Raw genomic sequence first — 17,208 nt, 5'->3', positions numbered from 1 at the left:
TGTTTGGTCGTTTCATGTGACTTTGGTCGTGCACCCGTCCTGGACAGTCGATGCACGAGCAGAAGCGGGAAAGCCCTGCTTAATTGCATCTCTGTTAGGAAAGGAGCTGCCATCATTTGCAAAACTGGAAGGGGAAATTAGTGTTTTCAAGCTTCTGTCCGGTTATTACGGACAACAGGAGGAGAAAGCGTCAAGTCATTGGGATGGTTTTAAGTCTCCAGCTTCAGGCAAAGCCGGACATTTCAGGGTGTTCCTGGTGTACAGCTCCGTACCGCTCCCAGGGTCAGGCGTAAATCGCATCAACCGTTGGCCCTCATTTAACGGTGCGGAGCTACCGCTTCGCTGAGCGCACTTATTTGCCCGAAATTACAAACTAATGGCGCTAACACTGTGGCATCTGCTGGGTGTAGCGGCCCTGGCTCTTTGGTCTTTGGGTGGATGCCCTGGGCTACTGGTGCGCGTTTGCTCCGCTCTCTGCGGCCGTCGGTTCTCGGGACGGGCTTTTCATTGCGGGAGGGGGAGCCCCGCGGCCTCCCTGCAGTCGGGATGTAGCAGCGCAGCTCCGGGACTTCCAGACGGTGCAAGCTCCTTCGAGCGGTTGCTCCGGGTTTGCCCGCACGTGGGGCTGGTGCAAGCCCCCAGCTGGAAGCCCAAGTTGGGCAGGACCTTCTCGCGGGAGCCCGGGTGGCCGGTGGCCACTGGGAATGGGGCTGGAGCAGGCGGCTCCCCAGGATCGGCCCTAAACATCCGTGCGCTTTGACCAAGCGCAGAGGAGACGCTCGGAGCTGAGCTGCGGCTTGGCCAAATTCCTGCCCAGAGACCATTTAAGGGAGCGAACACGCCAGTTTTTGTATATTCCCTTCCCTCTGGAGCTGCGTTTTCATTTATTAGTGAAAAATTGAGCTGTGGCAAAGAGCTCGTCTCTCAGCTCCGTTTAATGTTTTGCTGTACGGAGCTGGTCTCTGCCTTGCTATTCTTGTGGTAATTAAGGAAAATCAAATGGCTAATTAGGAAACTACAACTTCTTGTTAAGGCTCTTTTTTCCCCTGCAAGTAAAACTGTAATCAACCCGGGCCCTCGTTAATCTCCTTTTGCTCAGAGAACGGGTTTGGGGTTATTTAATGTTTGATTGCCGCTGCTCCCTGGGTGCACGGAGGTGGGACCGAGCGGCTGCTCCGCGGGAGGACGGAGGCTCGTGGAGGATGGATGCTCATGGAGGACGGACGCTCGGGGAGGATGGAGGCTCGTAGAGGATGGATGCTCATGGAGGACGGAGGCTCGTGTCCCCCCTTCTCCTCCTGCCCGAGATGGAGCCCGGGGCTGGGAGCAGCTCCCCGAGGCGCTGGCTGAGCTCTGGGTGGCCGCGTGCACAGCGAGGGACGGAAGGTGGGTTTTGAAGCCCAGAACCGCTTTCTCCTCCTCCGCCCCCCACGCAGCGCCCTTCTGCCCCATCCCACCCTGCGTCCATCGCTCCTTGTCCTGCTCTGCCCCGCTCCCGGGATGGGGATGCTGGAAGGGTCGGGATGCTGGAAGGGTCTCGCGGTTCCCTGCCGATGCTCCCTCCTGGCCTGGCTCCCTCCAGGGACTGGGGGACCCCCCCGTCTGCGGGAGGGCGGGGGGGCTCCCCTGCACACTGGTCCTGCCGCCGTGGGGACACAGGACAAGGACCAGCGTCCTGCCGGGGCAGCGCGATGCCGGCCGCTCCCGGGGCTGGAGGGGGTCTCTCCTAGAGGCTGGGCTGCAGCTGCGGGATGAGGGCTCTGCCTCCCCCCCAAAAACAGCCGCAGGCCCTGAGCCGAGCGCCGGCGTCTCCCCCTCCAGCCCCCTTCGCCCTTCCACGGCCCCGGGGACAGGGATGGAGGGTCCCGGCACGGGTCCTGCCCAGCCTCCTTGGCCCCCACCGCGGGAGCCGGAGCCGCCCTTTGCCTAATCAGCAATTTGCAGGTTCTGGTTTAACAAATGGCCGCACAAGGGCTCCGCGGGAGGCCCCGGCCCTGCACCTCATCGTGGCCGTGCCGCAGGTTGCGTCCCCTGCTCCCCCCGGGGCTGATGGGCTGGGGGTGCTCGGCCGTGGGGCACGGGGGTGGGAGCAGGGCCAGGAGCAGTGTTGGGGGGCCGCTGGGGTCCCCGTGCCCCTCGAGGAGACACCGCTCCGGGGCAGAGCTGGGGTCCAGCGCTCACCGCAGTGAGTTTGGGGGGGGTCTCAGCACACGGCCAAGGCACAGGAGGGGATGGGGCTCCCCCCGAAATGTGATCGCGGAGGGGAGGATGGGGGGGCCCTGGCCGCATTGTCCCCATGGGCTCAGCCTCAGCGTCTGCCCCCGTCGTGTCCAGCTCCTCCTGGTGCTGCCTGTGCCCCCCACCCACTCCGGGCAGGGGGTCCCACGCAGACCCCGCCATGGTCCTGCCAGCTCTGCCTGCAGGAATCACCATCACTTTATTGCAGCGGGTCGCGGTCAGCGTTACGGCGCGGTCAGCAAAGCCTGTGGCTTCCACCAGCGCGGGGGGCTGTGACCCCCCACCCTCCCCCGGCCGGGCCCCACACTTTGTAAGGGGCGGCCGTGGCCGGGAACCCCCTTCCCCTGGTTTCTGGCGGGTCCCCCCAGCCCAGCTCTCCTCCCGGCGCGGGGCGATGCTCCGGGGGGGGCGGCGGTGGGAGCCCCCCGGGCGCTCGGCGGTGCGGCTGTCCCCGAGCGGCAGCGTGGGCGTCGTGGGTGCTCTGGCCGTGCCGGCAGCAGCAAGCCGTGGCGTGGAGCCGGGTCCCCAGGGACGGCTCAGCGAGTGTCCCCCTCCCCGGCCGCAGAGGCCACGACGCTGTCGATCCAGGCCACGTACGGGGCGATGCGGGTGTAGATGGCGGGTTTCTTGTAGTTGCCACAGACGCGGGAGCCGGCCGTGACCACCCCCTCGGCCACCCCATTGCAGACCAGGGGGCCGCCGGAGTCTCCCTGCAGAACCAAGGCTCCTCAGCACTCGGCAGGGACGGCGGCCCCGTCCCCCACCCGGAGCTGGGGGTCCCCGCCTGACCCACGGCTCTGTGGGGGTCAGGTCCTCTCAGACATGGGTTTCCCCCGCAGGAGCTGTGGGTGGGGGTCAGCCCCGTCCCTCGCCAGCCCTGGCTCCTCTCCTTGCTCTGCTGATAGCCTGGACTCCCGGCTCTGCCGGGATGCGGTGGGGCAGGCAGGGGCAGGGGACACTTTCAGGGTGGCCCCTATCGTTCTGGCAGAGCCATCGGTGGGTGCCCTTGGGGTGCCCTTGGGGTGCGCTGGGTCATGCCCATGGCTCATCCCCATCTCCAGGCTGACAAGAGCTGCTTTGCAGCATCAGCCGAGGGCAAGGAGCCCCCCCATCACCCTGGGGGTGCAGCCCCACAGCCCCACGCCTCACCTCCTCCAGGCTGCAGGTCTCCTCCCCACCGCCCCCCCTGCTCCCAGACCCCCGAGGGGGTTCCCAGCCCCAGCCCGTGGGTCCGGCCGAGGTTCCGTGTCCAGGAAAGGACGGGCTGGGAGCCCGGGGCAAGCGGTACCTTGCAGGTGTCCCTCCTGCGGGAGTCGGTGCACATCATCTTCTCGGTGATGGTGTTGTCGTGGCGGGTGCGGTGGTTGCAGACGTCGCGGCTGATCACCGGCCGCTCCACCTGGTAGAGCTTGTCCGGCCGGCGGCCGCTGTGGGTGACGGTGCCCCAGCCCGCCACATCGCACACCGTGTCGGCCGCCACGTCCCTGTCCTCCCGCTGGAACGGCAGCACCCGCACGTGCGCGTTGAGCTCTGCTTTCTCCTCCAGCTGCCGCGAAGCAAGAGGGGACCCGGGTCAGCGGGGGCCGGTTTATGGCCCGGGACCTGGCACAGGGACCATCCCAGCCTCCGCCAGGCTCAGGGCTTCGCCGTCACCCCGCAGCCCCCGGGCCGCAGCCGGAGCCGCAGCCACGAGGATCCCGGGGAAGACGGAGTCGTTTGGATGCAGCCCAAAGGTCTTCGGTGGGGGAAGGAGGGATGGACCCATGGGACGGGGAAAGAGGAACGGGGGGCGGGGGGGACCGAGCAGCCCCAGTCTGGCCTCGAGGGTTTCCTCCCACCGCCCTCAGTTACCCCAAGGGGCAGAGGGATTTGCAGGAGGGAGGAGGGTCCTGGCTGGGGTCCCGGCAGCCCCGAGCCCACCTGGAGGAGGAGAAGGTCGTCCTTGTTGTTGTGGATGTTGCTGCCGGGGTGGGGGATCTGGGCGCGCACCCGGTACAGGCGTTTGTGGGGCTCGGGCTCCGTCAGGGAGTGGGCGCCCAGGAGGACCTGGAAGACTTTGCCGTCCCTGGAAAAGAAGCAGCGCGTGGGGCGCCGGGGGCTCTGCCCACCCCGTGGGGCACACGGAACTGGGGGCGGCACTGCCCCCGGCCACGGAATTGGGGGGCCGGAGAGCCCCCCACAGGGTGCTGGGACCTGCCGGGGGGGGGGTCACCGGTGCCCCAATGCCGGGGTCGGGGCTAACGGAGCAGGGTTTGGCCTGAGTCCAGCAGCCCCCCACCCCCCCACCCCCAGGACGGAGCAGCCCCCGCGCTGACACCCCCCCCCCCCCGCCCCGATCCTCAGCACTCACGTCTCCTCGGTGCAGTGGGCAGCGCTCAGCACCCACTGCTCGGCGATGAGGAAGCCCCCGCAGACGTGCTGCCCGTCCAGCTGCAGGGAGGCCATGTAGGGCCTCAGGTGGGGCTTGGCCTCGTAGCCCCCCAGGATCCGTCCCCGGGGCTGCCCTGTGGCGGGCGGGAGAGAAGCCGGGTGAGCTGGGCATGGCGTGGGGAGGGTCACCCCCGTGGTCCCCTCCCGGCATCCCCGGACCCCTCCCCGCAGGCCACCGCAGCCCCCAGATGTCGACGGAGGCAGGAATCGGGGGGGGGCTGGGCAGGGGACACACATACACCCCCACCCCCGCCCCATGCTGGGGATGTCGCTGCCCCAACCTGTCCCCGTCCCCGGGGGGGGTGCGCTCACCGTTCACCATGGCCCCCAGCAGCAGCAGAGCCAGGACAAGGACGGGAGCGGGACTCAGCCCCATGGCTGCGGTGGAGCCCAGCGGTTCCTCTGCCCCAGCCGTGGGGTCCGTGGGGTCCGTGGGGTCCGTGGGGTCCGTGGGGAGGACGCCGCTCAGCCGGGGCTGGGGCTGGGACTCACTTTTATGTCCAGCTTTGGGGTGGCGGGGGCGGGGGGGGGGGCAGGAAGGGGCAGCGCAGGGGGAGCCGGAGGCGGGGGGGTTTCCGCAGCATAGGCCAAATGTTTTTAAATATTCGGCTTATAAAAAGGGGTCAAGAGTTCCCGGCACAAACAGGGCGGGAGGGAGGAAACAGCCTGTCCCAGCTGCCGGACCTGGCACCGGCCGCGGGGGATTTCTGCGCTGCTGGTTTCAAAGCCAAAACCGAATCCAGCGCTTGGCACGCGAAGGCTCCGGCACATGCGGCAGCGCCAGGGCTTGGCCCCAGCACCCCCCCGCCACCAGCAGCACTGCCCAGGGACCCCCACCCCCGGGGGGGGGCTGCCAGTGGGTGCCGACTGGGTGGACGGCCGGGGCAGCGGAGCTGAGCGTCCCCCGTGGGTTCGCCATTGGGGCTGGTGAGGATGAGGAGGGCGGGGGGCAGGACCACCAACACCTGGAAGGGGTCCCCGGGGGGAGACCCCCTGCCCCGAGGGAGCTCCGGCGAGGGCTGGGGTGCGGCGGCGGTGGCAGTGGCAGGGATGGTGGCAATGGCAGGGGGGTGGCAGTGGTGGGGGGGCGGTGATGGCGGAGGGGGTGATGGTGATGGCGGTGGCAGGGATGGTGGCGGCAGCGGCAGCCCCGGTCCCCCCCTGCCTTTCTCCCCGGTGCCACTAAGCGGAGCCACCGCCTCGGCTCCCGCCGGTCCCGGCGTGTCCCCGAGCTCCGGAGCCGCCCGTCGCCTCCCCCCGCGGGTCCCCGAGCGACGGCACCGAGCGACGGCCGGGCCGGGGCCGGGGCCGGGGTCTGGGCATCGCTCCCCGCCCGGTTGGGACCGAGCTCGCTCCTCGCCGGGGTGGCCACCATTGTCCACAGCGGGATCTGGCCACGTTGTGGCCAACAGGCTCTGCCGTGCTCCCGCCAGTGCCGCCGGGACCGGGAAAACCGGGGAAACCGGGCAAAGGGACGGAGCCCACCATCATCATCCTCCTCTCCTCCTCCTCCTCCTCCTGCACCATGAGCCTTTACGGCTCAAAATCACTGGGTTCCCTTCGTCCGTCTGCGCAGACCCCCCCCGCACCCCGTGCCATCGACCGCCCGACCCCCAGCGCCAAGGGACGGGGACACCAGCCAGGAGGGTGCTGGGGCGCGGGGGCCGGGGTGCCCCGGGGACCTGGGGGTCCCTCTGCGGGGGTGGTCGGGCCTCCCGCTGTTCCCCATGAGTGGGGCAGCACATGGCGAGAGGGCTGGGGCCATGCGGCCGTGGGGGGGACGCGACGCGGCCTCCGGAGGTGGCCGAGTCTGGCTCAAACCGGGGATTTTCCGCGGGGAGAGCGGCTTAATCGGGGCTTCCAGGGATTCGGGATTTAGACGTTAAATGCGCCGGCAGATTTCTGCCCACTTAGGGCCAAAAATGGAACGAGGGCAACGTGTGGCGGCTGGTGCCGCGGCGTGGGGCTGCGCTGAACCGGACCGTGAGCTGGGGGGGGGTGGGGGGGTGGCAGGGGGACGAATTGTGGGGTGTAGGGCACGGGAACAGGGTACGGAGCAGGGCTCGGTTGGGAATGGGACCCACTGCGAGTGTGGGGCAGCAACGGCAGGGGAGGACAGGGCTGGGGATCTCGACCTCGTCCGAGAGGTGCTGGTGGTCCCGCGGGGGGGGGCAGAGAGTCACACCCGCTCCCCCAGCCCTGAATTCGGGGTGACTGGAGGCTCCAGCTGACGGTGGCCTTGGGCTCCATCCATGATGCTCCTCTGCCGGCACCGGCATCACCAGCGTGGGGACAGGGTCCCCTCCCCCCGAGTCACCCCTGAGGTGCCTGGGACATGGGGTGCTGGGGGCTGGCGGGGGTCTGGGGGGGGGGAGGGGGCGTTTGGGGGGTGACACACCCCCATGCTGCGGGAGCCCCAGTTTGGCAGCCCTCGGGTCACCCCGGCCCCGGGGCGGGGGGGGGAGGGAGGGGGCTCCGCGGGGCAGGAGGGTCCCTGGGGAGGGGGGGGAACCCCCCCAGCCCCCAGCACATGGGGGGAAAGCGCTGATCTGGGCGAGGCCGAGCCCCGGTGGGGTCCCCCCCGGGTGCCAGCTGCAGAGCCCGGGGTGCAGCGCAGCTTAGTGGGGGGGGTCCTGCTCGCAGCCCCCGACCCCGCCCGGTCCTTTGTCTCGCCCCAGACCCTCCCCAGACCCCCCGTCCCCGGGCCCCGCGGGGGCTCAGCGTCCCGGGAGGGGCCGGGAGCGGCGGGGCGGGGCGGGGGGCGGCGGGGGGAGGCGGTGGCGGAGGAGGAGGAAGAGGAGGAGGAGGAGGAGGAGGAGGAGGAGGTGGCGGGGGCGGAGGAAGCCGCCGCTCCCCGCGCTCCGCCGAGGCAGGAGCATCCCGGCTCCCGGGGAGCCCCGCGGCCGCCGCCCCCCCCCCCGCCGCCCCCCGGCCCCCCCGGGCGGCCGCAGCAGAGGTGAGTGGGGGGCGGGCGGCCGCGGGCAGCACAAAGGGCCGCTTCCCGACCCCCCCCCCCCACCCCCACCCCTACCCCCGCCCTCCCCGGCCCGACCCCCGCCCGCGGCTGCGGCACGGCCGGGAGCGCCCCCCCTCGCCCCGTGCTGTGCCCCTTGCTGCCCCCCCGTTAGTACCCCCCCCGGTAATACGTCCCCGTTATTCATCCCCCGTTATTGCCCCCCTCCCCCCTCTATTGTGCCCCCCCGCTATTGCCCCCCCGGCCCTCCATCTCCGTTATCTCCCCCCCCCCTTCTCTTTTTGCAGCCGGGGCTCGGTAGCAGTTTCGGGGGGGGTTGGGGCCGGGGGGTGCTCGGGGACCCCCATCCTCGGCTGGGCTCTGCGGGGGGCACACCCCCCTCCCCACGCCCTCCGCAGCAGCCTCGCCGCCTGTCGCGGTAGCGGCCGCCTGTCGCGACAGTGGAGCCTCCGCCCCACCTGTTGTCACAGCCCCCCGCTCGGCCGGACCCCCCACCACCACCCCGGGGTGCTGGGGGCCCCCTGGGGGGGGGAGCGGGGACGGGCCCGGCCCGGTTCGCCCCGCGGTGATGCCCGGGGTGGTCCCGGCGGAGGCAGCCCCCCGGTACTGGCGGCATCCCCCCGGTGAGCGGCTGCAGGGGGGCAGCGGGGCGAGCTGGGGGGCTGCCCGCCCCGCCCCGTAGGGCTGAGAGCTGGGGGGGGTGTGACGCTGCTGCCCCACGGCAGGGCGGAGGCGCAGCCCGGCGGGACCCCGGCACCAGCCCCAGGACCATGATCCCCCCCAAGGAGAAGGCCAGGGCTCCCAAGGACAGCATGACGCTCCTGCCCTGCTTCTACTTCGTGGAGGTGGGTGTGGGGGGGTGGGGTGTGGGGGGAGCTGAGCCGGGGGGTCCTGCCCCAAGCCCTGGTCTTACCCCCCCAGACCCCGGTCCTGCCCTGGCGTAGAGGGTCTGGGGGCTTTGCCCCTTCCCGGCGGGCTCCGCGATGCCGGTGCCCATCATTTGGGGGTGGCACGGTGGTCGCCACGCTCTTGCCCCCCCCCCAGCTGCCCATCGTAGCCTCCTCCATCGTGACGCTCTACTTCCTGGAGCTGACGGACCTCTTCAAGCCGGCCAAGGTGGGCTTCCAGTGCTACGACCGGGCGCTTTCCATGCCCTACGTGGAGACCAACGAGGAGCTCATCCCGCTGCTGATGCTGCTCAGCCTGGCCTTCGCCGCACCCGCCGCCTCGGTGCGTCCCAGGGCTCGTCCCGCTGAGGGGTGGGGGGGGCACTGAGGATGGAGCCGGCCCGGTGGCAGAGCCAGGGCTTGGCGTCCTGGTGCCAGCAGCACCAGGGGACCGGTGCGGGGAGCCTGGAGGTGCCCTGCATCTGCGTGGTGGCACCGCCGACGTCCCAGACACACGCACACACACCCCCACCCACCCACCCACACACACACCCCCACACACCCCCCGGAGCAGCACCCCCTGAGCCCCCGGTTTCTCCCCAGATCATGGTCGGGGAGGGCATTGTGTACTGCCTGCAGTCCCGGCTGAAGGGACGCGCCGGAGCCGAGGGCAGCATTAACGCCGGCGGCTGCAACTTCAACTCCTTCCTGCGCCGCACCGTAAGGTTTGTGGGTACGTTGTGCCGCAGCCCGAGCAGGAGCTTTGCCTGCTGGGGGGGGCTGATCCAAGGGTCTCGGGGATGGAGGGGACGCGGGGACACCCAGGATGCGATAGCGGGAATGAACGTCCCCACCCAGACACCGCACTGGACCCTTCCCGGTGCCTGTGGGTGCCCTGGGGCTGGGTGCCCTGCGTGGGACAGGGGTGACCCGTCACCCTGCTCATGCCACCCCCAGGCGTCCATGTGTTCGGGCTCTGTGCCACGGCCCTGGTGACGGACGTGATCCAACTGGCCACCGGCTACCACGCGCCCTTCTTCCTGACCGTCTGCAAGCCCAACTACACGCTGCTGGGCACCCCCTGCGACGCCAACCCCTACATCACCCAGGACATCTGCTCGGGGACGGACAAGCACGCCATCCTCTCCGCCAGGTACGTGCCGGGGGCGTGCGTGTGTGACCCGCGCCACGATGCCAACCCCGTCACCCTGTCCCGACCGTGCCCCCGTCTCCCCCCGCAGGAAGACGTTCCCGTCCCAGCACGCCACGCTCTCGGCTTTCGCTGCCGTCTATGTGTCGGTGAGTTCCTGGCACTGCTTGGCTCTCGGCCCCGCGTGTGCCAGCTCCGGGGCTCCATGCCACCGGGCGGCAGCGTCCCTCTGCTGTCTGCACCCCCTCCCGTGCACGGACGAGCTCTGTCGGACACACGCATCGAGGCGTGGTGCCTGCACACCCGTGTGCTCACCCACGCGCACGCACCCCCGGGCTCTCCGCATGGTCGGGGGCTGGGCACGGGGGAGGCTGCGGTGCCCGCGGTGGCAGCGGGTGCCACCAGCCGCAACTAACAGCCTGTCCCTGCCCCATCGTCCCGCCGCCAGATGTATTTCAACTCCATCATCTCGGACAGCACCAAACTCCTCAAGCCCATCCTGGTCTTCGCCTTTGCCATCGCCGCCGGCGTCTGCGGCCTGACCCAGATCACCCAGTACCGCAGCCACCCAGCCGACGTCTACGTGGGTTTCCTGATCGGCTCCGGCATCGCCGCCTACCTGGTGGGTGCCGGTCCCTGCCCTCGGGGCTCGGGAGGGAAGGGCGGTGGGCGCAGAGCCGTGCTGACGCCACGCTCCCCCTCCCGCAGGCTTACCACGCCGTTGGCAACTTCCGTGCCCCGATGGAGAGGGTGCCGGCGCCGGTGCCGGCCAAGGACGCGCTGCGGGCACTGACGCAGCGGGGCCACGACTCCGTCTACCACCAGAACAAGTCGGTGAGCACCGACGAGCTGAACCCGCAGACACGGCTGGAGGAGGTGGCGCGGCCGGTGCCGCGGGAGAAGAACTCTCTGGGCAGCCTGAAGCGGGCCAGCGTGGACGTGGACCTGCTGGCCCCCCGCAGCCCCATGGGCAAGGAGAACATGGTGACCTTCAGCAACACCCTGCCCCGCGTCAACACCCCCTCCATGGACGACCCCGCGCGGCGGCACATGACCATCCACGTCCCCGTGGATGCCTCCCGCTCCAAGCAGCTCATCACCGAGTGGAAGCAGAAGTCGCTGGAGGGCCGGAGCATGACGCTGGCGGAGGAGGCGGCGGCGGCACACGGCCGGGGGCCGGGGGATGCTGGCGAGGACGTGCCCCCCTCTCTCTACCCTACGGTGCAAGCGCGCTCGGCTGAGCGGGCGGCCATGGGGCCCCGCGTCCTCATCCAGCCGCGGCCGGGCGCCTCGCAGCTGGTGCACATCCCCGAAGAGAGCCAGGCGGGCGCCGGCGCCCCGGCCGGCAGCGGGGCGGCTGTGCGGGCCAAGTGGGTGATGGTGGCGGAGAAGGGGGGGGCGCAGCGGGTGGCCAACCCCCCGCGCCTGATGCAGGTCATCGCCATGTCCAAGCAGCAGAGCATGGTCTCCGTCACCCCCAAGCACTCGGAGACCTCCTCGTCCTCCACCAGCTCCGACTCTTCCCAGTACCGCTCGCCCTCGGAGCGAGACAGCTCCAGCATCATCACCATCGACGCCCACGCCCCCCACCACCCCGTCGTCCATCTCTCTGCGGGCAACGGGCCCTGGGAGTGGAAATCGGGGCCGAAGGGGCCGGAGGGGCCGGACGCCTACGAGCTGGGCGAGATGGGGAAGGATTTCCGCGGCTTCCGCCCGGCCAAGAGCGCCGGCGTCTCCCCTGGCTCCTCCGTCAGCGACATGGAGCAGGACGAGCCGCGTTACGGCAGCCTGGCCGCCATCCCGGGGGCGGTGGGGGGCGGAGGCGAGCGGGGGGACCCCCCCGCCGAGGGGCTGCTGGGCACGGCCAGCCGGGAGTCCACGCTGCGGAGGAAGCCGGCCGAGAGGGACGGGCAGGGGGACAGCGAGGTGGACCACTACTACAAGAAAATGCAAGCCAGCCGCAGGTTTAAGGACTGAGCCCCCAGTTGCCTCCCCTGCGGCCGGACCCCAGCTCGGGGGGCTGGAGTGGGGAGGGGGACACAACGCCAGGGTCCCCTCTCTGCTGGGGTGGGGGGGGCACCAGGGTGCGGCTCTTTGGCATTGGGGCGACCGAGCGGCACGAGGACGTGGCAGAACACGGTCACACCGGACACGGAGCCAGCCGAAACGTGTGGGGGACACCCCCTCCCCGACGCAGGACCCTGCTCCTGCCAGGGCAGCTGGGGGGGGGGCTCAGGGGGCTCTGCCAACCCCCCCCCAATCCCATGGGGCCGGGCAGCTCCAAGCACTTTTGACTTTGTTTTTCTCTCTAACATAGGTGCTGACATTTCTGAGGGGTTAATTTATTACGGCTCTGGAATTGTACATCATGGGGGGGGGGGAGGGGAAGCAAATGGTGCTGAAGGGCTTTGGGGGGGGGCTGGTTGGATCGAGGGGTCTTGGGTGGGAAGGGGGGGGGAGCTGCCGTGGGGCAGTGGGTCCCAGCTTGTGTGGGGATTTATGGATGTGGGGAGGGGGTCCTTGCAGACACCCCCCCACCCCATCCTACACCGCTGGTCTGTGTTGGGGAGGGTGAGGGGGTGCCAGGAAGTGTGTGGGGGGGTCTTTGCCCAGGGGCTCTGGGCGTGCGGAGGCTGTAAATAGCGCAGGGGCTGAGGCCGGGGGTGGGCGATGGCGGAGGGTGGTGGGTGCAGGGTGCGGGTGCTGCGGGGGGCTGGCAGAGGGTGGGGGGAGCCAGGGCTGAGCCCCGTCCCCCAGGAGCAGCAGCCCTGGGCTGGGGACCGCGGGTTTTGGGGGGTGGGGGGGGCAATGTCGCGAGGGTGGGGGGGGTGTCTCTAGGCTGTGAATGCGTCTGTTGGGCAATGGCTGGAGCTGCTTTGGTTTGGAAAGCAAATAAAACATGTGGATGTTCCCCGGCTGGGCTCCTTCGCCTGGGGGGGCAGGGGGAGGGATGGTGGGCAGGAGACCCCCCCCGCCCCGGCCCGGTGCTGCCAAGGGCAGGGCTCAGAGCGGGGGCTTCGGGCAGGCAGGAGCCGTGGGGGGGGGACCCTGCCCGAGCACCTGAGCCTGCGCCGGGGCCCCCCCAGCCCAACGGCGAGGGAGGGTGTGATGCTGCTAATGCACTGGGTGACACCCCCCCTCCCCTTTCCAGGGAGAGGTGGCTGCTGAGGGCCCCCCACCCCTTCGAAACGGGCTCAGGCTCCTTCTCCCCCTTCCATGGGCCACGGTTGAGCCCCTCCAGGCTCCCCATTCCAGTAGCCATCAGGCAAACACAAGCCATTCTGGCACTACAGCGTGATGCGTGACCAGCCATCGCTGCCCCATGGCGAGGAGGGGGCTCAAGCCGTGCTGGGGGCTCCCTCGCACCCCGGGGAGCTGGGGGGAGGGGGGGGGCTGCCTGGCCCCACAGCATCACTGCCACCCGGCTCGTCCTGCGACACCCCCGGGGACAGAGGGGCCCCGCGCACCGAGACCCCCCTCGTCGTCCTCCCGCCGCGGTAGGAAAATGCCGGCGCTGCAGTTTCCCGCCTCGTTGCTGTGGCAACGTGGGATCCGGCACCGCACCGGGCTCCCGCGTGTCACCGCCGGCAGTGGCACCGCCATGAGGCCCGGTGACCCCCAGCCGCTGCCCCGTGACCCCCCCCCGTCTCCGCACCGCAGCGGCCGGCGGAGCCCCAGCAGGGTGGACGCCAACCGAGGGCAGGCACCGGCGGCGAAGGCCGGTGGGGGCACAGAGACCTCAGTGTCCCTCGGTGCCGCTGCCGCCTCCCCCAGCCCCGTCCCCGCACGGTGACGGTGAAACCCCGCGCGACCCGGCCACGGCGCGGAGCAGCATCTGGTCCCATTTGTCACCGCTTGTACATCGCCCCGGGGAGCGGCGGCCGCCACCCCGGGGGAGAAGGGGGACGGGGACGGCGGGCAGCGGAGGTGGGGGCAGAGGCGGCGGAAAAGCTGCCGAAGCCCAAGGGAGCAGAGCGGGAATGCCGCCACGCTGCTTCTGTGCGGCGGGCAGCGGCAGGGCTGCTGGAGGGACATCGGGGACACTGGCAGGGCACGTGCTCCGGCTTGCCCCGGTGCCACAACGAAGGGGCTGGAGCAGCCCCAAGAGCCCCCCCGCGGCCCCGGCTTTACAGCAGCACCTGGTTTTGCTCCGCAGCCCCTGGGAGCTGCCAGCCAGCGGGGGCTGAGCTCCCCCCGGAGCCGCTGGGACCGTCCCAGGCTGGGGCATGGCGGCGGGGGCACCCGGTGTCCACCCCCAAACCGGGGCGAGGAGCCGATGGCAGCGAGCTGCCGCTGCCAATTGGCTTAGCAGTGGATATCCCAAAGCCTCCGCCTTGCAAACATATGGATTATCCCGCATCGCCCGGGCTGGGTGCTGGAAACGCCACCCGGGGATTAGCGGGGGGTTTTTTTGCTGGCAGCAATCGAGGGCCGGGGGGCTGCAGCGGGGGCACGGGCGGGTTGTGCCTGTCCGGTTAAGGGTTGGTGAGCCGGGGGCAGGGGGGGGTCCAACGCCATCCGACAGCAGCAGGAGGCCACGGTGGTGTCACGTCCCACCTCGGTGCGGGTGACCCGGGAAGGGGAATGGGGGCCGATGGCGGCGCAGAGGCCGGGACAGAGGCCTCGCTCAGGCAGCCCTTGGCGGGGGGCAGGGAAGGGGCGACGCGGGGGCCCCCACTCACGGCTCATTGCGGTGAGCGATGGCGTCACGCGCCGCTTCACGCTGCCTCTGACCCAGCTGTTTCCATAGCGACTGCCAGCCCCGCGCCATCCCGCAGCCCCCGGCCCCCCGCGGGCAGGCCCCCCCGCCCAGCGTCCCACAGACACCTCCCGTAGGGACACACGGGGCCCAGGAGGGAGCAGAAGCATCATCCTCATCCTCGTCCTCCTCATCCTCCTCCATCCTTCTCCCCCCGGCCCCGCCCAAGGCCGCAGGAATCAGTGACGGGGTCCCAAGGGGCTGCCAGACCCCCCCCTCCACCCGCCGTGGGCAGGTCCCTGACCCCCCCGCCGTGAACCGGGAGAAGTGACAAGGGGCTCAGCCCTGGTACAGGCACCGTTCCCCCCTCCCAGCCAGGGCCACCTGCTTTGGGACCCCCCCTCCGGCTGCGGGGAGGGGGGGGTGGTGAGAGCAGAGCTCCCCTCATTAACCAAACTCCTGTTGCTAATTGCTCCTGGAAGGCTGGACACAAACACCGCTCCCCTCCCCGTTCGCAAAATGCCGCCGCGGGTGGAAGGGACGGCAGCAGCGCTGGGCAGGGACCCGGAGGGGATTCGCGTCCCTGAGCCAGGGGCTTCGGTGCCGCTGCTGCTCCACAGCCACCCCACGGCACCGGCTTCGACACCCCACAACCGCGCCGGGGAGAGCGTCGGCGCTGGGGGTGCAGTCCCTGGGGTGCCTCCTCCCTCCCCATACCGCACCGGGGGTACCATTAAGCACATGCTGGTTTATGGAGGGGTGCTCAGAAGCACCCACAGCCCGCAGAGGGGCACCCAGGGGGGGAGCAGCAGGGGTGGGGGGGGCTGGCAGCAAATCCGTGTTCTGCACCCAGAGACGCCGAGGCCGCGCGGAAGGACGGGCCTTTCCGAGGGCGGTTATTCTGCCGTGAGCTGCTTCCCCCTGCTCTGGGCAGGGCGTTGTGCGGAAGAGCCGTTGGATGCGGAGCTGGTGAGACCGGCGTATTCCCGCTGAAAGCAACCCGGGTTTCCCCAAGTCAGCGTTTCCCCTTGGAAATGTTCCCCGCGCTGTGGCCGAGGCGTCCCGGTCACGGGCCCAGGCAGGAGCGGGCTCCGCAGTGCTGAGCAGACACGGGCAGGGCAGCATCATGGGGCTCTGCCCCAGCCCTGCCCTCCTCATGGGGGGCTGGGGACACCCCACCACTGGGGACACCCTGCCCCGGTGCCACCCTGACCCCCCCCATCCCGGGGGTCTCTGCCCTGGGAAGGGAGGGGACAGCGGAGCCACGGGCAGGATCCATCCTCCCGCCAGGGAACTGCCGCCGTTTCCATGGCGACCCAGCCCATCGCATCCCATCGATATGGGCTTCGCCGGCAGCCAGGGCTGGGAGAACATAATTACTGCACCAGGCTGCTAATTAGCAATTCATTACTTGTCAGAGAGGGACAAGGCTGGGCACAGGGACCCCCCCTCGCTGGGCCAGGGGCCTCGCGCCTTCCGCAGGGCTCCATCGCCCGCTCTCCCGCCCCCGTGCCCGGGCTCCACCGGGAGCAGGAACAAAGGCAGAAGTCGGTGCCCGCAGCTTCACCCAGGGACCTGCCAGGACATGGATGGACACTGGCCACGCTCTGCAGCTCAGGTCACCTCCCTGGGACATCGGGTCACAACAACCTTCCCGGTATCTAGGAAGACGATCGGGTCACAACAACCTCATCTGGGAAACCAGACGGGCACAGAGATGGCGGTTTGCACAGCCGTTGCCATCACTCGCTGGCAAGCCTGGCACAGGAGAACACGCTGGGCCAAACCAGGAGCGATTAACGCTCGTTAGCATGGGGCTGTTCCAAATCCTCCCACACTTGCAAGGAACAGCCATGTCAGGAGCCCCGGCCCCCGCAGGAGAGCTGCCATGAAATCACCCATGAAATCAGCTGCTGTTTGGTGCCCCTGCACAGAGGGGACAGCAAGAGCTCAGGACATTGCTCCCTTCTACCCGAGAAGATGGGGTGCCTGCCCACTGGTGCTACAGGATGGCACCGGGGGTGCCTGCACCCCCCCTTTCTGCTCCAGCTCCCAGCACAGCGCACTGGCCACCACAGCCCAGGATGGGCTTCGGGGGAATCCCATCTCCCCCCTGCTCCACCGCTTCCCCAGAGACAAAGCTTTGGGAGTTCCACATCCCCAAGCCCGGCTCTGCCCCCAGGAGCCCAAGCACGCTCCGAGGGCTCCAGGCCTGCACCAGGGACTCTCCGAAAGGAGTTTCGGCCATGCTGAGCTGGCTGGTGAGAAACCAAAGCTCTGTGACAAGCCCCGCTCCCCAGGGAGCGGAGGGACACACCGCTGTGCCCCACAGGGGGTTCTCGCACGGAGCAGCCCCCCGGAATCGAAGCCATCCCTCGTCCCGCTCTGCGGGAGCCTCAGCTCCAGCTGGCCAGAGCTTCACCACAGCTACAGCGCAACACTACAGAGAGAATCACGGATTTGACTGGAAAGTGGGTTATTTCATGGGTATTAGCTAGAATATATGGAAAGTTTAGGAACATGAAGTAAAATAAATAAATAAATAAAAAGTGTTGGAGTGTGACACAGGCAGAGCATCAGTGAAGGCCCCACAGCCTCATACCTCTGAACTCACCGCGGCACCCAAAGGCTGGAGGGGGGACGGATGCGGGTGACAGCCCCCCGCCCCGGGCTCACCACCCCTCACCGCACAGCAGGGCCAAACTGCCAGCCCAGAGGTATGTGAGGAGTCGGAAGTTATATAAAATGAGGCAGCTGAAATTACATTAGAAGGAAAAAAAAAAAAATCAGAAGCAAAATAGGCACAATAAAAAGATAGGAAAATCAGAAG

General features: G+C 69.3%; 2 protein-coding genes across 3 annotated transcripts; one reads left to right on the top strand and one right to left on the bottom strand.

Annotated features, from left to right (window-relative positions):
- Positions 1-2,414: 2,414 nt before the first annotated feature.
- Positions 2,415-5,176, bottom strand: CFD (complement factor D). Its single transcript, XM_074565299.1, has 5 exons — positions 4,981-5,176; positions 4,589-4,742; positions 4,159-4,303; positions 3,527-3,784; positions 2,415-2,948 (listed from the first exon to the last, which is right to left on the bottom strand). Exons 1-5 carry the CDS (start codon positions 5,042-5,044, stop codon positions 2,775-2,777), a joined length of 795 nt encoding a protein of 264 aa, XP_074421400.1. The 5' UTR covers positions 5,045-5,176; the 3' UTR covers positions 2,415-2,774.
- Positions 5,177-5,426: 250 nt separating this feature from the next.
- PLPPR3 (phospholipid phosphatase related 3) lies at positions 5,427-12,038 on the top strand. Of its 2 annotated transcripts, none has more exons than XM_074565298.1 (8): positions 5,427-5,595; positions 8,368-8,487; positions 8,687-8,872; positions 9,133-9,262; positions 9,487-9,682; positions 9,771-9,828; positions 10,128-10,301; positions 10,388-12,038. In XM_074565298.1, the coding sequence occupies exons 2-8, from the start codon at positions 8,413-8,415 to the stop codon at positions 11,654-11,656; spliced, it is 2,088 nt and encodes a 695-aa protein (XP_074421399.1). In that variant the 5' UTR covers positions 5,427-5,595; positions 8,368-8,412; the 3' UTR covers positions 11,657-12,038. The 2 variants fall into 2 exon arrangements, with proteins under 2 accessions (XP_074421399.1, XP_074421398.1); XM_074565297.1 differs by lacking the exon at positions 5,427-5,595 and adding an exon at positions 7,394-7,624.
- Positions 12,039-17,208: the final 5,170 nt, after the last annotated feature.

Source organism: Larus michahellis, chromosome 23 (assembly GCF_964199755.1).
Source record: "Larus michahellis chromosome 23, bLarMic1.1, whole genome shotgun sequence".
Taxonomy (NCBI): domain Eukaryota; kingdom Metazoa; phylum Chordata; class Aves; order Charadriiformes; family Laridae; genus Larus; species Larus michahellis.
The sequence above is the reverse complement of the archived record's forward strand: the minus strand, read 5'-3'. Positions and strand labels throughout refer to the sequence as shown.